This window comes from Mus musculus, chromosome 7, assembly GCF_000001635.26.
Source record: "Mus musculus strain C57BL/6J chromosome 7, GRCm38.p6 C57BL/6J".
NCBI classification, from domain to species: Eukaryota; Metazoa; Chordata; class Mammalia; order Rodentia; family Muridae; genus Mus; species Mus musculus.
The window spans coordinates 108,808,761-108,831,536 of NC_000073.6; the positions used below are offsets into that span (position 1 = coordinate 108,808,761).

A 22,776-nucleotide genomic window follows, 5' to 3' on the forward strand; every position below is an offset into this window, starting at 1 on the left:
GGAGACTATTAATGACTGCTTCTATTTCTTTAGGGGATATAGGACTGTTTAGATTATTAACCTGATCGTGATTTAACTTTGGTACCTGGTATCTGTCTAGAAATTTGTCCATTTCATCCAGGTTCTCCAGTTTTGTTGAGTATAGCCTTTTGTAGAAGGACTTGATGGTGTTTTGGATTTCTTCAGGATCTGTTGTTATGGCTCCTTTTTCATTTCTGATTTTGTTAATTAGGATGCTGTCCCTGTGCCCTCTAGTGAGTCTGGCAAAGGGTTTATCTATCTTGTTGATTTTCTCAAAGAACCAGCTCCTCGTTTGGTTGATTCTTTGAATAGTTCTTCTTGTTTCCACTTGGTTAATTTCGCCCCTGAGTTTGATTACTTCCTGCCTTCTACTCCTCTTGGGTGAATTTGCTTCCCTTTTTTCTAGAGCTTTAAGGTGTGTTGTCAAGCTGCAAGTGTGTGCTCTCTCTAGTTTCTTTTTGGAGGCACTCAGAGCTATGAGTTTTCCTCTTAGAAATGCTTTCATTGTGTCCCATAAGTTTGAGTATGCTGTGGCTTCATTTTCATTAAACTCCAAAAAGTCCTTAATTTCTTTCTTTATTCCTTCCTTGACCAAGGTATCATTGAGAAGAGTGTTGTTCAGTTTCCATGTGAATATTGGCTTTCTATTCTTTATGTTGTTATTGAAGACCAGCTTTAGTCCGTGGTGATCTGATAGGATGCATGGGACAATTTCAATATTTTTGTATCTGTTGAGGCCTGTTTTATGACCAATTATATGGTCAGTTTTGGAGAAGTTACCATGAGGTGCTGAGAAGAATATATATCCTTTTGTTTTAGGATAAAATGTTCTGTAGATATCTGTTAGATACATTTGTTTCCTAACTTTTGTTAGTTTCACTGTTTACCTGTTTAGGTTGTGTTTCCAAGATCTGTCCATTGATGAAAGTAGTGTGTTGAAGTCTCCCACTATTATTGTGTGAGGTACAATGTGTGCTTTGAGCTTTACTAAAGTTTCTTTAATGAATGTGGCTGCCCTTGCATTTGGAGCATAGATATTCAGAATTGAGAGTTCCTCTTGGAAGATTTTACTTTTGATGAGTATGTCATGCCCCTCCTTGTCTTTTTTAATAACTTTGGGTTGGAAATTGATTTTATTCGATATTAGAATGGCTACTCCAGCTTGTTTCTTCAGACCATTTGCTTGGAAAACTGTTTTCCAGCCTTTCACTCTGAGGTAGTGTCTGTCTTTTTCCTTGAGATGGGTTTCTTGTAAGTAGCAAAATGTTGGGTCCTGTTTGTGTAGCCAGTCTGTTAGTCTATGTCTTTTTAGTGGGGAATTGAGTCCATTGATATTAAGACATATTAAGGTAAAGTAATTGTTGCTTCCTATTATTTTTGTTGTTAGAGTTGGCATTCTCTTCTTGTGGCTGTCTTCTTTTAGGTTTGTTGAAGGATTACTTTCTTGCTTTTTCTAGGGCGTAGTTTCCATCCTTGTTTTTTTTTTTTCTGTTATTATCCTTTGAAGGGCTGGATTTGTGGAAAGATATTGTATGAATTTGGTTTTGTCATGTAATACTTTGGTTTCTCCATTTATTGTAGTTGAAAGTTTGGCTGGGTATAGTAGCCTGGGTTGGCATTTGTGTTCTCTTAGTGTCTGTATAACATCTGTCCTGGATCTTCTGGCTTTCATAGTCTCTAGTGAAAAGTCTTGTGTAATTCTAATTGCTCTGCCTGTATATGTTATTTGACCTTTTTCCCTTACTACTTTTAATATTCTATCTTTACTTAGTGCATTTGTTGTTCTGATTATTATGTGTTGGGAGGAATTTCTTTCCTGGTCCAGTCTATTTGGAGTTCTGTAGTCTTCTTGTATGTTCATGGGCATGTCATTCTTTAGGTTTGGGAAGTTTTCTTCTATAATTTTGTTGAAGATATTTGCTAGTCCTTTAAGTTGAAAATCTTCATTCTCATCTACTCCTATGATCTATAGGTTTGGTCTTCTCATTGTGTCCTGGATTTCCTAGATGTTTTGACTTAGGATCTTTTTGCATTTTGTATTTTCTTTGATTGTTGTGCCCATGTTCTCTATGGACTCTTCTGCACCTGAGATTCTCTCTTCTATCTCTGTTGCTGATGCTTGCATCTATAGTTCCAGTTTTCTTTCCTAGTTTTTCTATCTCCAGCATTGCCTCACTTTGGACTTTCTTTATAGTGTCTACTTCCCTTTTTAGGTCTTAGATGGTTTTATTCAATTCCATCACCTGTTTGGTCATGTTTTTTTTACAATACTTTAAGGGATTTTTGTGCTTCCTCTTTAAGGTCTTCTACCTGTTTAGCAGTGTTCTCCTGTATTTCTTTAAGTGAGTTATTAAAGTCCTACTTGATGTCCTCTACCATCATCATGAGATATGCTTTTAAATCCGGGTCTAGCTTTTCAGGTGTGTTGGGGTATCCAGGACTGGCTGAGGTGTGAGTACTGGGTTCTGATGATGGTTTCTGTTAGTAAGATTCTTACATTTGCCTTAGCCACCCTTAATCTCTGGAGTTAGTTGTTATAGTTGTCTCTGGTTAGAGCTAGTTCCTCCTGTGAGTCTCTTAGCCTCTATCAGCAGACCTGGGAGACTAGCTCTCTCCTGAGTTTCAGTGGTCAGAGTACTCTCTGCAGGCAAGCTCTCTACTTGCAGGGAAAGTGCACAGATATCTGGCCTTTGGACCTGCCTCCTGGCAGAAGATGAAGACCCAAAACAGGGCCTGTCCCAGAAGCCATGCCGCTTCTGCCTGTCCCAGAAGCTGTGCAGCTTCTGTAGTCGGCACTCTCACCTACACAGTCTAGTCTCTGAGAGATTGCGGACCAGAGTCTGCTCTCCCAGGTGCTCTGGCAAAGCCCTCCCGAGGGGGCGGACACCTCTCCTCTGGCAGGAAAGGTGCCCAGATGTCTGAAGCCTGAAAAGGGGTCTGCCCCAGAAGCTGTGTGACTTCTACCCATCCCAGCTTGTCTCTGAGGGACCTGGGAACCAAGATGGCTCCCCCAGGTGCTCTGGAAAAGCCCTCCCAGGCAGAGCGGACACCTCTCCTCTGGCAGGGGAGGTTCCTGGAAGTCTGGAGCCCGAAATGGGGTCTGCCCCAGAAGCTATGTGGCTTCTGCCTGTCCCAGAAGCTGTGCAGCTTCCGTAGTCGGCACTCTCACCTACACAGTCTAGTCTCTGAGAGATCCTTGTCCAGAGACAGCTCCCCCAGGTGCTCTGGCAAAGCCCTCCTGGGCGGGGCAGACACCTCTCCTCTGGCAAGGAAGGTGTCCGGATGCCTGGAGCCCAAAATGGGGTCAGCCCCAGAAGCTGTGTGGCCTCTGCCTGTCCCAAAAGATGTCAGCCTCTGCAGTCCACTCTCACCTGAGCAGACTAGTCTCCGAGGGATCCGGGAACCACGATGGCTCCTCGCTCTTTCATTCTTTGTTCTTGTACAACAGTGCTATATAAATCATGACTATATAAAACACTATATAAATCATATATCATCATATATAAATATATAATACTTAAATTTATTGTATATTATATATGCTATACCTATACATTATGCATTATGAGTTATACATTATATGTTGTTTGCTATATGTTATATGTTATGCATTGTGTTATATATTATATACTATATGCTATGTATTATATACTATATGCTATATATAACATATCACATGTTACATATTATAAACTATGTACTATATATTATATGTTATCTATTTTGCTATATATTATGTGTTAAATGTTTTATGCTATAGATTATAAATTATATATTTGTTATGCATATTTATTATATATTATATATACTATATACTATATATCATATAGTATTTTATACATTATGCATTATACTATATATTATGCATTGTGTATTATATTTTATATATTTGATACTTTATATTTATATTTTATATTATATGCTATATGTTGTTATACGTTATGTGTAAACATATAAAATCATATATTTAAATATATACTATATATAAATATTTGTGTATAATATATGTCATACGTACAATCACTATATAAGTCATGAAAAATTCTGCTTGGCCCTCTTTTACCACATCTGCAGTAGACTTAATGTGAGTATGTTTCTAGAGTCAGGCACCTTGTGGGCTTTATTTTCTTAGGCACTCTCTTTTAAAGGGTAAACTTTCAAATAGGTGTTCAGTTTCATATTCTGGATCCTTTTCTATTAGAGGTTCTTGTCCTCAAGACAATAGACAGCTCCCCTATTGTTTAGTATGAAGTGAGGAGCATGGTCTCTCATTACTGGCTCTAATCTCTTTAACCACAGTGACACTTTTGTCTGCATCTGCTTTATCTCCAATGTTAAGGGATGAAAACTTCTTTCCTCAGCAAACTGCATATTTGTCAGATCATTCTACTATATTTTGCTCACTATAAATCTGGCCAAGGGCAAAAAATAATAACCATTTCACACTGTAAATACTATGCTGCTCTTGAAATTTACTCCACTAAGTAAACTAGTTCATTATTTTTGTGATCGGCCAGCCTCACTCAGATATACAGAATATGAGCAGAATACAGCCAGATTCTTTGCCAGAATGTCATATGTATGCCCTCTAGCTATTCCCAAAAGCATTGTTTCTGCCTCTGAACCATTCTGAGCCTGGCCTTTGCTGGCACTTCTGTTGGCATACTGGCTTTCTGAATGCCCAGCAGAATGGCTTACAATGTGCTGGGGCTTCTATAGATCCCATCTCCAAATAGTTCCACATTCTTCACACAAACCATCTGCAATGGTTTGCTAACAACATGATCAGGTTTACCACAGCGCAACAACCCCACTTGCCAGTACCTATTTTCTGTTTCAATTATTTCTATCCTCACTGTAATAAAATGCCTGACAGAGGCCATTTTAAGAAGTCGTCTATTTGTACCACTGTTTCCCAGCAGAGAAGGCATGAAGGCTGAAGCAGCTTAGTCCATGGCTTTTCATATGGTACCAACAAAGAAATCAGAGTCTTGCACTAACAGGGCCAGGCTATATGCTCAAACCTCATCTCTAGTGGCTTAGGTCAGCTAGAACCTATGCCTTCACAAAATAATAACTGAGGACTCAGGGCCCAAACACTGCCCTGAGAGATATTTCATATTCATACTGTATGACCCCCACTAAGATATGCTCCCAGAATTCTAGCACTTCTGTAGCAACAGAATTCTAGCCCATCCTTTCAGATTTTTCCAAATGCCTTGCACAAACCAGTTCCAATGGCTTGTGAACCACATGATCAGAAAGTCACACATCTAACTACATCTCTCAGTACCAAATTCCCTATGTTTTTTTAGACCTTATTTTGTTGTGACAAAATACAATAGAACTGCTTGAGGAAACAACTCGAGGATGTCTTTCATCTCAGTGTCAGGTATTTTAATCCATGAAAAGGAAGGCATGATAAAGAGGCCTGAACGCACAGAGGAGAGAAAAATATGTCCTTCACACACACAAACACACGCACACCTGTTTATTCCAGTTAGGTCCTTCTTTCCAAGGTTCCCATAATCTTCAAAATTAGTGTCATCACCCATTGATGGAGTATTCAGCACTTGTGATAATATTATGATGATGGTGATGGCTGTGGTAATAATAGGTATGGTGATGCTGATGATGCTGATGATGTTAGTAATGCTAATGGTGGTGGTGATGGAGATAATGGTGATGAAAGACAAGAGACTTGGAAAGGAGATGGCAAAGTGAAGATTGTGCCAGCCATTCTGGTCTTAAGCCTAACACCTACTAAGAACGTAAGATTTGCCTCTGAATTTTTCACCTGCCAAATTTTTTTTATGTCTGGAACCGGTGTAGTTGATCCAATTATTTCAAACCAGTAACCCCAGAGCTCGTGTCTCTAGCTGCATATGTAGCAGAAGATGGCCTAGTCGGCCATCATTGGGAAGAGAGGCCCCTTGGTCTTGCAAACTTTATAAATCCCAGTACAGGGGAATGCCAGGGCCAGGAAGTGGGAGTGGGTGGGTAGGGGAGCAGGGTGGGAGGAGGGTATAGGGAACTTTTGGGATAGTATTTGAAATGTAAATAAAGATAATAGCTAATAATAGATGAATGAATGAATGCATGAATAAATAAATAAATAAATAAATAAATAAATAAATAAATAAATAAATGTTGAAGGCATGACCAAGTTTAATTTTATGGACTTTCAGAACAGCGTACATCAATTACATTCTTGAACCACCAGGTGGCAGTGTGAATTCGATCCATCTACTGCCATACCAGACTTGATCAGAACTGTTTTGGTTTTGTTTGTTGATATTGTTGTTCTTGGGGATTGCTTGTCTTATTAAACAAAGTCTCACTTTTACTCTTGGCTCTCCTGGAACTCCCTATATAGACCAGTCTGGCCTCTAACATAGAACCTAGAAGCTCCCTTCTGACAGTTTTCCTAAACTCATTTTCTTTGTTTTAATACTGTGTCCTCTGGTCTTCTAATCTAAGCAGATCAATGTTTAGAAACTGTAGTTTCACAGGACTCTTTTCTCCCCATTATTTGTATACAAATCTATCCACTCATATTCACCTTTTACCCAGAAAACATCGGCACAAGCCCTGTGTTAAATGCATTCACTCTTTCTTCTTTATTAGATTTTTCGGAAAGACTGCAACCTATGCAGTAATTTAATTCAGTCTTACATAGTGGACCCTATTTTTACACTTCCATTATTTAAAATTATACACAAAATAACTATATATTTGTAGCATACCTAAATCCTTTTTATAATAATCTCGTGTGTGTGTGTGTGTGTGTGTGTGTGTGTGTGTGTGTGTGTGTGTGTACATGTGCATGCACAGCTTCCTGAAGTAGAACACAAAATCTTTCAAATGATAGGAACTAATGAGGAAACTTTCCTTCTACCTCCAATTTTACACTTCATGGTAAATAGCAGAGATAACATGTGTTTGTGGATCATTTCTGGGCAAATTATGAAGCTAATAGTCAACCTGTTTCTACTGGTACCCATTTTCTCTCTTTTACTAGAAGTGGGAATAATAACTTCTTGAAGAGAAAAAAAAACACTCACCATTCTGCATTTAGTTCTACCCATCTTTTCCTTTTATTGTAAAATTCACATAATAAACAGTATCTGTGGTATATTTAAAATCACCTTCCTAGAGCCTGCATCCCTCCCCTGTTTTTGCCCTATAACGCTGTCTCCCTGTACCGCTCCTGGTCACAATTCTTAGCCTGGCTAATAAATCTCATTGATTGTAAGCAAGCATTTTAAGTGTTGTTTACTCCAAACTGGATTTCAACTCCTCACAAGGATTCTTTCCCATCCATTTCATATCTCAGTAATGAGAACCTCCAACCTGAAGTGTAGACTTATTCCTGACACTTCTTTTTCTCCTATCTGCTTCTGCATACAATCCCCAATCAGGTTAAGTCAGTTGGAATTCTTACTTAAGCATGGAAACACTCTCATCTCTCCTAGCTTGAGCCACCATCAGTCCTGCCTGGGTAGCATTGACTCTTCCTTGCTTATTTCCATTCCTTCATCCTATCAATTACTCAGCACACAGAATATACCAAAAGTTGAAATATGGTCCTGTCTCTCCTTGTCTGAAAGCCTTCTGTTATTCAACAGTGGCTACTAGGCGAAACTTGGCATTCTCACTGTCCATGAGTTTTTATAGAATCTCTTCTGCTCACCTCTCCATTCCACCTCTCCATGACATCTACAGATTTTCCTTTCCTGTAAAATTTCACATCAAGACCCTTAAGCCCTGTGCCTTTCTTCCTGCTGTATAGGTCCTCTGTTTAGTGCCCCATTCTGGCTTTTCTATCAGTCTTGAAGCCTCATTCAAAAGGTTTAAAAGCTCATTTTCTCCCAGGAGTCAAGGAGATAAGGCCTTATTGTTACTACATCACAGCATCCTCTGTTTCCTTCGTAACAATTATAATAATTGTTAATACATGTAAACAAATCTTTCATTTGTTTTAAATAAGTTCCTCTCATTAGACTATCTTTCTTATCTTGCTTTCCTAGGGCCTAGAACAGTGTCTATCCATACAAGTCATTTTACGATCATTAAAATTGTCTCTTCACAGGACAAACCCATTGTGCTCAATTTGTTAAGCTTGTGGGATAATAGTGAACAGAACACAACCTAGGATGGAACATTAGCAGAATGACTTTACAGGTGTTTATTCGTGGGACAACAACAAAAATGTAATTGCGTTGGGCCTCTACTTTAATAGGCTGTAAGGGCATGGATGAAGTTAAAGAGACAAGTGACAAAACCAGTTCATGGTTGTGTGAGGGATCCTCCCCGACAATGTCACTAGTGAGATGGGAGCCTGGTCACCATTCTGGAGCAGCAAGGAAGCCACATTTTGCCATTCCATTCTGTCAGAATAATCAGAACGGAAACAATAATGACAGATACATTCAAAGAAATAAAAAAGATCAAAATTTCAAATTATAAGAGCTTGTGTTGTCAGCAAACACAGTAGGGATCAAAACCTAGACAAAACATACGGTCAATAAATACATTTACAGATTAAAAATAGTAATTGTTCAGTTGGCTTTAAGTCATAGGTTTACAAAAGGGCTTCCTTAATAAATATTATGTATGAAGAGTAATGATATTAAATACTTTTAAAAATATGGATACACTGGTTTCCATGGGATAGTATAATGTGACACATTGCAGAGTGGATGGCTTAAACAAAAGAATTTTTATTTATATCTCTAAATCCTGGAAATTGAAACATTGTTGAAAAATGTCCATTCATTCTTAAAAAGATTGAACACAAAAAAATGATTCAAGAATAAAGGAAATTAAAATAATTAAATAATCACATTTGTATCCTAGGGTGGATGATAGGGACCTACCCATTCTTTAAGTAGCAGAGAGACATATTTTCTCTATAAAAGAAATTCCAACGGATTCCAAAATCAAGTCAGAAGATCAGACACTTTGTTAGAGTTTGTGTCCTCACAGAACAGAAGCCAAATCCATAACATAAACAGCCTGATAATGCAGTAGAGTGGGTTTATTATGTTAATTTGGGTCACCAAAACTACTCACACAATTGTCTGCACACAAGACACTTAGGGTGTGTGCACATAGTTGGTTCTGATTGGTAAATAAAGATGCCAACAGCCAATGGCTGGGCAGGGCAGAAAGAGGCAGGAGAAGGTGAGGAGACACCACCCCTGAGAAGGTGCAGGACAAAGAACATAGCTGTAATGTAAGAGTCTGGGAATAGGTGTGTGGGTTCATTTCTGGGTCTTCAATTCTATTCCATTGGTCTACTTGTCTGTCACTATAGCAGTACCATGCAGTTTTTATCACAATTGCTCTGTAGTACAGCTTTAGGTCAGGCGTGGTGATTCCACCAGAGGTTCTTTTATCCTTGAGAAGAGTTTTTGCTATCCTAGGTTTTCTGTTATCCCAGATGAATCCAGATTGCCCTTTCTAATTCGTTGAAGAATTGAGTTGGAATTTTGATGGGGATTGCATTGAATCTTTAGATTGCTTTTGGCAAGATAGCCATTTTTACTATATTGATCCTGCCAATCCATGAGCATGGGAGATCTTTCCATCTTCTGAGATCTTCTTTAAATTCTTTCTTCAGAGACTTGAAGTTCTTATCATACAGATCTTTCACTTCCTTAGTTAGAGTCACGCCAAGGTATTTTATATTATTTGTGACTATTGAGAAGGGTATTGTTTCCTTAATTTCTTTCTTAGGCTGTTTCTCCTTTGTGTACAGAAAGGCCATTTACTTGTTTGAGTTAATTTTATATCCAGCTACTTCATTGAAGCTGTTTATCAGGCTTAGGAGTTCTCTGGTAGAATTTTTAGGGTCACTTATATATACTATCATATCATCTGCAAAATGTGATATTTTGATATCTTCCTTTCCAATTTGTATCCCCTTGATCTCCTTTTGTTGTCGGATTGCTCTGGCTAGGACTTTAAGTACAATGTTTAATAGGTAGGGAGAGAGTGCGAAGCCTTGTTTAGTCCCTGATTTTAGTGGGATTGCTTCCAGCTTCTCACCATTCACTTTGATGTTGGCTACTGATTTGCTGTAGATTGCTTTTATCATGTTTAGGTATGGGCCTTGAATTCCTGATCTTTCCAAGACTTTTATCATGAATGGGTGTTGGATTTTGTCAAATGCTTTCTCCGCATCTAACGAGATGATCGTGTGGTTTTATAGAATTTGCTAAACGCATGAAACTCAAGAAGAACGAAGACCAAAGTGTGGACACTTTGCCCCCTCTTAGAATTGGGAACAAAACACCCATGGAAGGAGTTACAGAGACAAAGTTTGGAGTTGAGATGAAAGGATGGACCATCTAGAGACTGCCATATCTGGGGATCCATCCCATAATCAGCCTCCAAACGCTGACACCATTGCAGACACTAGCAAGATTTTGCTGAAAGGACCCAGATAGAGCTGTCTCTTGTGAGACTATGCTGGGGTCTAGCAAACACAGAAGTGGATTCTCACAGTCAGCTATTGGATAGATCACAGAGCCCCCAATGGAGGAGCTAGAGAAAGTACCCAAGGAGCTAAAGGGATCTGCAATCCTATAGGTGGAACAACAATATGAACTAGCCATTCCCCCCGACCCCCCCCCCCCGAGCTCGTGTCTCTAGCTGCATATGAATCAGAAGATGGCCTAGTTGGCCATCGGTGGAAAGAGAGGCCCATTGGTCGTGCAAACTTTATATGCCTCAGTACAGGGAAACACCGTGGCCAAGAAGTGGGAGTGGGTGGGAGGGGGAGTGGGTGGGGGAGCGTGTGGAGGACTTGGAAATGTAAATGAAATAAATACCCAATTTTAAAAAAAACATAAAAAATAAATCCTGATGTAAAAAAAAAAAAGAAAGGAAGAAAGAAGGAAGGAAGGAAGGAAGGAAGGAAGGAAGGAAGGAAGGAAGGAAGGAAGGAAAGAAAGAAAGAAAGAAAGAAAGAAAGAAAGAAAGAAAGAAAGAAAGAAAGAAAGAAAGAAAGAAAGAAAGAAAGAAGTCTTGGAATAGCGACCTCAGGATGGCTGCCCAACTGGGAACTCGGGAATGACAGAGGGAAGTGAATTGGCCACATGGAGGTTAGGAAGAGGCCTAGACATTGAGCTGTTTAAGGCTTATCAAAATATAAAGGCTCTCTGTGTGTCTTTCATTCGGGAATTCAGAATATTGGGTAGTGAGGAACATAGAATCACTAACACTGCCACAATCATTTTAATGAATTAATTGGGTACTGCTACAATGCAGCTTTGAGACCTTTAGATGCCTTCATTCAAAATATCAATTACATTCAAAATGAATGAGGTTATATGTGACAATTATAGGTGACAACAATGGCTCCAGAATTGGGCTTTTTCTAAAATCTCTGTTGTCACATGAAGTTGAAAAGCATGAAGCCAAATAGTTTACTGATTTTCATTGAAGTTTCAAGTGTTCTCTTCTACAACATCTCTTTCATCACTAAAGGTTATAGGAGGAAAATAGACACGCTCAAGTCGGTAGGTCACTTGACGTCACAGGTCTAAAATATAGCCTACTAGTCTTTGTGTGATGTTGTGAGAAGCAAGAGAGATTGGCAAGACAAGATGAGGGAGCCAAGCAAACACAGACACAGCAAGCTGTAGCTTTGTATTATCCATGGCGCACATCTTTAGAACATTAACAAACAATAGAGAGTAAGTTGAACTGTACCTATGGACCATGGTCATGTGTACAAGCCTTTTGCCTATGTCTATTCTCCTACATACATATTTTTTAAATGACAAATAATCCCAAAATATGTTGAAAAAATACACACACCCTCTAATGGACCAAATATTTAAATTATCTTCTAATGAGAAGAAAAAGAAATAATATGTACTCCTTTTTAAATATATGAATGTGGCCAGATAGAATGTGTATAGGTGTTTTGCCTGTATCACTGTCTGTGCAACACATATGTGTAGTGGCCACAGAGGCCAAAAGAGGGTGCCAGATGCCCTAGAACTGGAGTTCCAGATGGTTGTGTGCTACATCCATTCCAGTAGTGACTTGATTGACAGGTTTAGAAACCTGGAAGCAGTCCTGAGGCAAAGAGTTTCACGGAAACTTAGTCTTCTTGAACTGTGGCATCCCATAGCACATATGCTCCAATTTTGCTCTTGCGAATGGATCTGTGTGCATTCTTTCAGTATTGTTTTGTCATAGGTGCCTCCAAGCAAAGACTTGCCAAATACCTAAACAAAATCGAACTTTGCTTCCTTGCTTTCACCAATGCCCTAGGTAGTCCTTAAGTCCGAATCTGGGCTTAGAATTCAGTAAGAATGTTGCCTATTCAGTGACATTCAGAATTGCCTCTAGTATTGTAAGAGAGATAGTGAAAGAAATCAGGCATTACTATCTACTACACAGAGTTAGAAATCTCAGGGCAAGCTTAGCAATGTAAATTTAGAATTCTTATTATAGTTATGTATGGCAGACTACATTACTTACTAGTAGAAAAGTCCCCCCACACTATCACTTAGAATAAAAGCCAAGTTGCTCCCATATACAGGAATTTACAATGGTTTAGGAAGTAGATCGGGCTGTGGTTTTAGAGTATTGCATTATTCATGAGAAGGTTAGCTAGAGCAGAGCACCCTAATTAGAACCATGATTTGGACATGAAAGCCCTTGCCCCAGGAGTGTAAAGACCTCACTCCTGGCTTCTAAGAATATAGCTGACCTTAGATTGAGCTGACTTTGTCTCAGTTGTTTTATTGGCCAGTTCCTGCCAGTCTTTGTGTTTGCATTCCTCTGTTTTGTGTAAGAGTCATTAAGCTTCCAACTCAATTCTTCAACGAATTAGAAGGAGCAATTTGCAAATTCATCTGGAATAACAAAAAACCTAGGATAGCAAAAACTCTTCTCAAGGATAAAAGAACCTCTGGTGGAATCACCATGCCTGACCTAAAGCTTTACTACAGAGCAATTGTGATAAAAACTGCATGGTACTGGTATAGAGACAGACAAGTAGACCAATGGAATAGAATTGAAGACCCAGAAATGAACCCACACACCTATGGTCACTTGATCTTCGACAAGGGAGCTAAAACCATCCAGTGGAAGAAAGACAGCATCTTCAACAATTAGTGCTGGCACAACTGGTTGTTATCATGTAGAAGAATGCAAATCGATCCATACTTATCTCCTTGTACTAAGGTCAAATCTAAGTGGATCAAGGAACTTCACTTAAAACCAGAGACACTGACACTTATAGAGGAGAAAGTGGGGAAAAGCCTTGAAGATATGGGCACAGGGGAAAAATTCCTGAACAGAACAGCAATGGCTTGTGCTGTAAGATCGAGAATTGACAAATGGGACCTAATGAAACTCCAAAGTTTCTGCAAGGCAAAAGACACCGTCAATAAGACAAAAAGACCACCAACAGATTGGGAAAGGATCTTTACCTATCCTAAATCAGATAGGGGACTAATATCCAACATATATAAAGAACTCAAGAAGGTGGACTTCAGAAAATCAAATAACCCCATTAAAAAATGGGGCTCAGAACTGAACAAAGAATTCTCACCTGAGGAATACCGAATGGCAGAGAAGCACCTGAAAAAATGTTCAACATCCTTAATCATCAGGGAAATGCAAATCAAAACAACCCTGAGATTCCACCTCACACCAGTCAGAATGGCTAAGATCAAAAATTCAGGTGACAGCAGATGCTGGCATGGATGTGGAGAAAGAGGAACACTCCTCCATTGTTGGTGGGATTGCAGGCTTGTACAACCACTCTGGAAATCAGTCTGGCGGTTCCTCAGGAAATTAGGCATAGTACTACCGGAGAATCCAGCAATACCTCTCCTGGGCATATATCCAGAAGATGCCCCAACTGGTAAGAAGGACACATGCTCCACTATGTTCATAGCAGCCCTATTTATAATAGCCAGAAGCTGGAAAGAACCCAGATGCCCCTCAACAGAGGAATGGATACAGAAAATGTGGTACATCTACACAATGGAGTACTACTCAGCTATTAAGAAGAATGAATTTATGAAATTCCTAGCCAAATGGATGGACCTGGAGGGCATCATCCTGAGTGAGGTAACACATTCACAAAGGAACTCACACAATATGTACTCACTGATAAGTGGATATTAGCCCAAAACCTAGTATACCCAAGATATAAGATACAATTTCCTAAACACATGAAACTCAAGAAAAATGAAGACTGAAGTGTGGACACTATGCCCCTCCTTAGAAGTGGAAACAAAACACCCTTGGAAGGAGTTACAGAGACAAAGTTTGGAGCTGAGATGAAAGGATGGACCATGTAGAGACTGCCATATCCAGGGATCCACCCCATAATCAGCATCCAAACGCTGACACCATTGCATACACTAGCAAGATTTTATCGAAAGGACCCAGATGTAGCTGTCTCTTGTGAGAGTATGCCAGGGCCTAGCAAACACAGAAGTGGATGCTCACAGTCAGCTAATGGATGGATCACAGGGCTCTCAATGGAGGAGCTAGAGAAAGTACCCAAGGAGCTAAAGGGATCTGCAACCCTATAGGTGGAACAACATTATGAACTAACCAGTACCCCGGAGCTCTTGACTCTAGCTGCATATGTATCAAAAGATGGCCTAGTCGGCCATCACTGGAAAGAGAGGCCCATTGGACACGCAAACTTTATATGCCCCAGTACAGGGGAACGCCAGGGCCAAAAAGGGGGAGTGGGTGGGTAGGGGAGTGGGGGTGGGTGGGTATGGGGGACTTTTGGTATAGCATTGGAAATGTAAATGAGCTAAATACCTAATAAAAAATTAAAAAAAAAAAAGAGTCATTAAGCATTCGGTAACCTCATTGTATCTTGCCTTGTCATGTCTGTTTGTCACCCCATTCTCGCCAACTCCATGTCCACCTGCCAGAAACCCTGATTCCCATAGATTGAGGGGGGCCAACTGAGCCCGGTTCGTGGAAGTTGTTAGCTGCCATACGGGTGCTTGGAATTAAAGCCAGGTATGCTAAGAAAATAAATATTTCTCTTAACTCCTAAGGCATCTCTCCACAGACAACTCTCCTTAGATACTCTCCTGAGATATATCTTATTGCATACATTTTATTGTTACTGTAACATTGTGTTATATATAATATATTTAATTGACATGTATTAGTTGCCTTTAATTATGAGGTACAGTTTGATATGTCTTATCATATATAAAACTTTAATGACTATTAATGGGACAATTAGCATTCTTGTTACCTTGCCTTATTATTTGAGGTTGGAGTATCCAAAAATCTTAAATAATACTTATTTTATAATATATACCAAGTTGTCAACAATTACTATTTAGATGGGCTCTTAAAATAATCTTTTATGGAACTCATGAGTTGGTGCCAAACAACAGCTCTCTAGCAGGACTTAAGGCCCACTCATCAGCACAGAAATCATATCTGGAACTGGAAACTGAGCCAACTCTCTGGGACTAGTGAGATCATGGACCTTAGAAAAGAAGCAATTTCCGACACTTTGCTAGGCCAGCATTAATTCCTTACTACATTCAAAATTTTATGCTTGTACCTACAGAAAAGTTTAGTCAACAACCCTCATCAAAGAGGGTTTAAGCAGATGGAGATCATCATTAAAATAAGGAATAGTTTAGACTTCTGAACAAATTTGTGGGCATTTCTTTAAACTCAAATATTTTTGCTCCAGAAACAACAAATGTTACCAAAACATCTATTGTTGTCTTGACATTCTAGAGGTTAGTGAATCAAAATAGGCTTTTGTAATCATGTTTCAAAATTTATTTCTTTAATGGTTATTCAAATTTTTGAACAATGGGCTTAGGTAGAAGCATAGGGACTGAGCAGCTGCTTAATTAGAGAATAGCAGTGACTTGAACTCTCAGAAATGGACAGAGAAGCAAGCACACACACAATATAAAACTGAACAGAATGGTAAGTGGCAGAACAGAGAGAAAAAGAGGTGATACATAGAAAGACACCATTTACTCCATCAGAGGCACAGAAAACCTAGCATCAACATATGAATATGTGAAATTAGATTTATTGAAACATCATCTTAATAACAATGCTGTAGTAATAAACTGGATATCCACAATTCACAAATATATGAAGACTGTCACAGCATACTGTAAAAACATTACATACCAAACAAATGACTAAAGTTTTGAGAGAGGAAACCCTTTTGTCATGATTTACTAAAGAAAGGTAAAGTTTCTACAAGTGGTTCCAAATCCCAAATGGTTCCCAGTAAGTCAGAAAACCACTTTTATTTGGCATAATTTTACCACAGCCCTTTTCATCTCCTTGTTTCTCAGGCTGTAGATAAGTGGATTCAGCAGAGGGGTGAGCAGAGAGTAAGCCAATGACATCAGTTTCTTGGTGTCTGGTGAGTACTTGGATTTGGGCTGTAGATAAGTCATGCATGCTGTGCTGTAGAAGAGGGTGACAGAGGTGAGATGAGAGGCACATGTGGAAAAAGCCTTCTGTCTCCCAGTAGTGGATGGCATCCTCAGGACGGTGAAGAGAATTTGAGTATAAGACAAAAGTATCAACAGGAAGGGGACCAGGACAAGCAAAATGGTGCCTGTGAAGGAATAGACTTCAAACAGGAAGGTGTCTGCACAGGCAAGCTCCAGCACTGCTGGGACTTCACATGATATATGATTAATTTTACTAGGACCACAGAAGGGGAAGCTAAACACCCATGTGACCGACACAGTAGCTGTCATGATACCCAAGACCCATGAGCACACCACCAATTTCACAAAGATCCTTTTGCTCATAATCATTGGGTAGGTTAGAGGGTAGCAGATTGCAGCAAATCGATCATAAGCCATTGCCCCCAGGAGAAAACACTCAGTCCCACCAAAGAGAAGAATGAAATATGTCTGCGCAAAACAACCCCCAAAGGAAATGGTTGCTTTCTCACTAGTCAGGACCACCAGCATCTCAGGCATAACAGTTGTGCTGAAGCTTGCTTCCACCACAGACAAGTTCTGCAAGAACAGGTACATGGGGATATGTAGGCTGTGGTCCAGAAAGATGACAGTAACAATGGTGGCATTTCCTGTCAGAGTCACCAGATAAATAACTAAGAAAGCTCCAAACATGTGTACTTGGAGTTCAGGGAAGTGAGAAAATCCCAACAGGATGAACTCAACCACAGAGCTGTCATTCTGTCCCATCACTGCAGGAGGCAAGTCCCTTATTTTCTCAGGGACATAGTGTACAACAAATGAACTTCCAGTCAAATAGCTCTAGCCTGCATTGATCACAGCACAGAGCATAAAAGGAGGAGAGCAACATCACAATTAGCAACTTGAAGGATGCCTAACCACTTGCATTAATGAGCCCTTGAAATAGAAGTGGAGGAATGGGGACTTCTTGCTAAGAAATCTGACCTAACACATAAAATGCAGTCCATTTTCTGTCACTAGTTGTGTATTGTGTGGTTTGAAATTTAGACACAGCTTTAAAGTTAATAAAAATGTTTTCTAACGGTATTCTAACTCTATACTATCTTGAGCCATCACCTGAATTATGTAATATTAGATAAACATAAAAACTATAATCATAAAAATAAAGTACATAGGTAAATATTTATGGACCTAACTCAAAATTTTTCATAAAAATATAAAAATTCAGTAATGAGTTTAAAAGTGAAATTTTAGATAAAATTTTACTACTTAATGGCTTCTCTTTTCATTGATAGATTTTGTATGTGTGTGTGTTTCAAAAATGCAACCTCAAATTGTATGACGTTACTTATATCTATATTAGGTACATTTTTTACTACTCATTGTGTAGGACAAGCACAATGCAATATAGCTATTAAAAGTAGTTACTTTGTTTATGAACACACAGAGGAGGTTGTATTTTACATGTGGTTGTGGTGAGTGATACCTACAATTTGTGTGAATTGCTGAAATCTTGCTAAATTCTTCCCAGATTAGAACTAGCCACTTCTATTAGAATTTACCCTGACATGACACTTTGAGGGGTAAACATCAGTGCTCATTCCTGTGACCATGATGGCTTAAGAAAAAGCCACATGAGGGCCATCACAGGGCTGTGAATTGAGTTTCTACTCTTTCCTCTCTGTTCTCTCTCTTCACTTTCTCCACTCCATTCCTATTCCAAATCATTATGAAATCATTATTTACTCATCAAATTATCACTAGCAACCCATTTTCTAGGCTCTGTACTGTTTCAAACACATTTGAGTCCAAGACTTTTAAAAACTTAGCCTGCTACATGAGATGGCATGACTCCTTAACACATGCTGCTGTAGCATACTTCAGAACTATAAATATGACTTTCACCATTTCTTTTCTTATTACAAAATGTATTTCCGTATACAAAAATGTAAACATCTTTAAGAACATAGCTATGAAAAAGAAAGTTTTTATTTATTTCTTGAATATATGCACAATGCCTACAAGAGTCCTTGGTCCATACAACATATTGGCACAGTATTCCTAACACAATAGAAGCACTAAGGCTCACAACAACCTAGAGATCATTTCAACCTAGTAGGAGTTTAGAATATCCGAGCATAAAGAAATGAACACCTCAAGTAATAGAAATGGTCATTGTTTTGATCTGACCATTGTATACTCTAAAAATAAATTGAAATGTACTACTATAGTTCATAAATATATGCAATTTCTGTATGAATATACATAGAGAAAGAATATGCACTCAGATATATACATATATATATATATTTAAAACAAACAAAAATAAAAACCATACTACCATAAGTTATAAAGGACAATTGAGCAATTGTTCTATCAAAAACTAACGATGCTACTGTCTTAGACAACTCAGACAAACAGTGCCATGGTGGGTATTTCATTCATTAGCCTTCAGCCTCCAGCTGAGAACAGTGAGCACTGGCCTCAGTACCCAAGTATTTTAGTAAGAAATTGTAGACTGTGGTAAGTGCAGCAAACTATTGATCCTTGAAATTGTGTTTGTTCTTCTCTCTGAATAAAAACTCTTACCCGCGTTCTCGCGACCGGCCAGGAAGAACACAACAAACCAGAATCTTCTGCGGCAAAAGCTTTATTGCTTACATCTTCAGGAGCCAGAGAGCCAGAGAGCAAGAGCAAGAAAAAGAACAAGAGCAAGAGAGAGCAAGATTGCAAGAGTGCAAGAGCCAGAGCAAGAGCAAGAGAGAGAAAAAACAAGAACAAGAGAGAGAGAAAGAATGGCAAAACCCCGTCCCTTTTAAGGAGAATTATCCTCCGCCTAGGACGTATTACTCCCTGATTGGCTGCAGCCCATCGGCCGAGTTGTCATCATGAGAAAGGCAGAACACATGGCGGGAAAACTGCCCCTGCACGTGTGCAGATTATGTTTACCACTTAGAACACAGCTGTCAGCGCCATCTTATAATGGCAAATGTGAGGGCGGCTTCCCACAGATCCCCCTTTTCTTTTAATAAGAGCAATAGGCCACCCATATTAATGAGAGTGGAGATAGAGGTCAAATCCCCAGTGTGCAGGTAAAGGAGCCATGTACAGGATTAGCTCTTAGGCTCACAGGCTTTTACCCAGAGCAACCCTGACCTGCTCCCGTGTCGTTTTTCCTGGGGGAAGGGAACTAGGACACTGAACCTTCATGAAAGATGACATGTCTCCCTAGAATAGGCTCATATATGCCGCAGAGCCCTTCTACTGCAGTGCTTAGCCGTGCAACTCTCTTGGGCTGCTGAAGCACACTCACTCTATCCCGTGCAATGAGACTAGCCTCGTGGGGTGCAAGAGCTGAATGGCCAGCGACCTATTGCTTAAGCATAGATAACCATATATCAGGGGAAGCACCATGTTCTAGAGCTGCAAGTGCCTGGGCAATAACCACCTTGTCTCTCCTAGTTTGGGCCTTAAGCTTACAGACCAACCAAAGAAGCAACACTAATCCACAGCAAAGTGTATCTCCAAATAATATCAATCCCACCCATTCTTTAAAGAAGGAAAATGCTGAGGAGATCCAATTGGGTAATCCTTTGGTCAGGGACAGGTCCAAGCACGTGGAGTTGACCTGAATGATGGCAATTCTCAATTCCCGAAGGGTCTGTTCAAATTCAGCCGTCCAATTCTGTAACATATACTGAGAAAGACTTTTTGACAAATTAGCTGCCCTAGTAAATTTCTCATACTGAATGGAAGTAACGCATAATGAGAGGTCCCCCAAGCTCCCGACAAACCCTGAGCCAGTCTTGTAAACCTTTGTTCTTTCTTGGGACTATGGCCGCTCTGCATTCCTGCGTGGCTTGCTCATAAATAAGCTATTCTACCAGAGGTGCGGCTTGCTCTGAATCTCCAAAAATACGCTCTGCTGCCTCTGTCATTCTGGCCACAAAATCTGAGAAGGACTCCTGAGGTCCCTGGACGATCTTTGTTAGTTGTCCAGTGGCTTCACCTGCTTGGGAGAGCGCCTTCCAGGCCCTAATAGCCTTTTCATCTGATTCAGAACTATTAAGAACTGGCTCCTTGAGCTCACCTAGTGATGAGTATAGGCTTCTTCTCCTAGAAACCTCCGCTGATTGATCTTTTTTCTTTTCTTTTTCCTTCTCCTTCCTTCTAATCTCTCCCCAGGTATTCTTACCTGACCTAAACTTTTCCTCAGGTTCAAGACCCGTGGAAAGGCCTGTATACTTATTTTGTGTACCATATTTCCTCTTTGCTCCTACTCTCTCTCCCCGCTTTACTTCTGATAGATTGCCCTGAATTTCATCCAGAATTTTCAGCCCTGCCTTAACCGCTTGATAACATGTGAAAAGGAACAAAAAGGCTCCTAACACTAGAGAAAGTTCAAGGCCAAACATACCTTGTAAAGCTATTTCCCACTTTACTTCTGATAGACTGTCTTGAATTTCATTAGAAAGTTCAAGGCCAGACGTACCTTGTAAAGCTATTTCCCACTTTACTTCTGATAGACTGTCTTGAATTTCGTTAGAAAGTTCAAGGCCAGACGTACCTTGTAAAGCTATTTCCCACTTTACTTCTGATAGACTGTCTTGAATTTCGTTAGAAAGTTCAAGACCAGACTTACCTTGTAAAGCTATACTTACGGGTACCCTGTTCCCCAGCTGAAGAGTTCTGAATTCACGCAGTTGAATCCTTCTCAACAGTCTGTTTTACGGGAACACTTCATTACCACCGTTCCCCAGCTGAGGAGTTCTGAATCCAGGCTGGATCCTTCTCAACAGTCTGTTTTACGGGAACACTTCATTACCACCATTCCCCAGCTGAAGAGTTCTGAATTCACGCAGTTGAATCCTTCTCAACAGTCTGTTTTACGGGAACCTTTATGACCGTGACCCGCAGTTCTGGTTCCGGAATGAGGGATCTTCCTTGTGCCGGTGATGGTAACCGTCCTGGGTTTTCTCGTCCCAGGATTTCTCGTCCCAGGTCTTCTCGTCCCAGGTCTTCTCGTCCCGGGTTTCGGCACCAACTCTTACACGCGTTCTCGCGACCGGCCAGGAAGAACACAACAAACCAGAATCTTCTGCGGCAAAAGCTTTATTGCTTACATCTTCAGGAGCCAGAGAGCCAGAGAGCAAGAGCAAGAAAAAGAACAAGAGCAAGAGAGAGCAAGATTGCAAGAGTGCAAGAGCCAGAGCAAGAGCAAGAGCAAGAGAGAGAAAAAACAAGAACAAGAGAGAGAGAAAGAATGGCAAAACCCCGTCCCTTTTAAGGAGAATTATCCTCCGCCTAGGACGTATTACTCCCTGATTGGCTGCAGCCCATCGGCCGAGTTGTCATCATGAGAAAGGCAGAACACATGGCGGGAAAACTGCCCCTGCACGTGTGCAGATTATGTTTACCACTTAGAACACAGCTGTCAGCGCCATCTTATAATGGCAAATGTGAGGGCGGCTTCCCACAAAAAACAAATGAAATTATCAGACACAAACCTAAAGAAGCAAATGATTTGGCTGTGCATCATGATCCTTGAGCACTGAGGTGCTCCTTGTAGAATGTCTCCAGCAGATTCCCTGCAGGAGGTCAGTGAGGAGAAATTTAAAGAAAAAAAAAAAACTAAGGACAAACACATAACACAAGCAAAGCCTACACTTTCTTACCTAGTCATTCTGCCTCATTAAAGTCCATGCCCCAAAGCCACCTATTCACAAATATGATTTAGGGAACTGATTTGGAAAATTACAGACACTCATGTGCTGCAGTGGTCTCTCTGAGCAAAACTTGAAATCACTGTGTGTACCTATTTCTCTATTTTGTGAAAGCTAAACAGCCTTGACCTTGGATTCTTGGTGACAGAGATCAAGGGAAGAAGCTCAAGAGTATCACTCCTCCATGTCTCCACTGAGGCTTAACCTCTCTTACACAAGAGACTCCCCCATCAGATCTCCCTATAGAAATTAAAACAGAAGAGTGAATGTTGTAAACAGGGAAGCAAGGAGATATGGGATGAGAATGTAATGTCAAAGATTTTATTGGACTGTGTACAGTCTATGCAATGATGGGAAATAAGTTTAAGCAAATAGGTCTACCAAGCCTAAGTAACTTCTTACTGTTAGAACATGAACACATACCTGTAGACCACAACTCACAACTTACCTGAGGTCTAGTCTCCCTGCATCTCTGTCTAGGACAGAGAGTTAGGGGGCTCTCTGCAATGTGAGTTGACATCTCTTGGTGTATGGTACCTGGCTCCACAGAGTTTTTTGTCATGTAAGCTAGATTGAACTAAATC

At 40.0% G+C, this 22,776-nt stretch overlaps 1 protein-coding gene across 1 annotated transcript; it reads right to left on the bottom strand.

The window, feature by feature from the left end:
* Window positions 1–16,304: 16,304 nt before the first annotated feature.
* Window positions 16,305–17,237, bottom strand: Olfr514 (olfactory receptor 514). The gene has a single exon (NM_146726.1). The coding sequence runs from the start codon at window positions 17,235–17,237 to the stop codon at window positions 16,305–16,307; it is 933 nt and encodes a 310-aa protein (NP_666937.1).
* Between the last annotated feature and the right edge of the window lie 5,539 nt (window positions 17,238–22,776).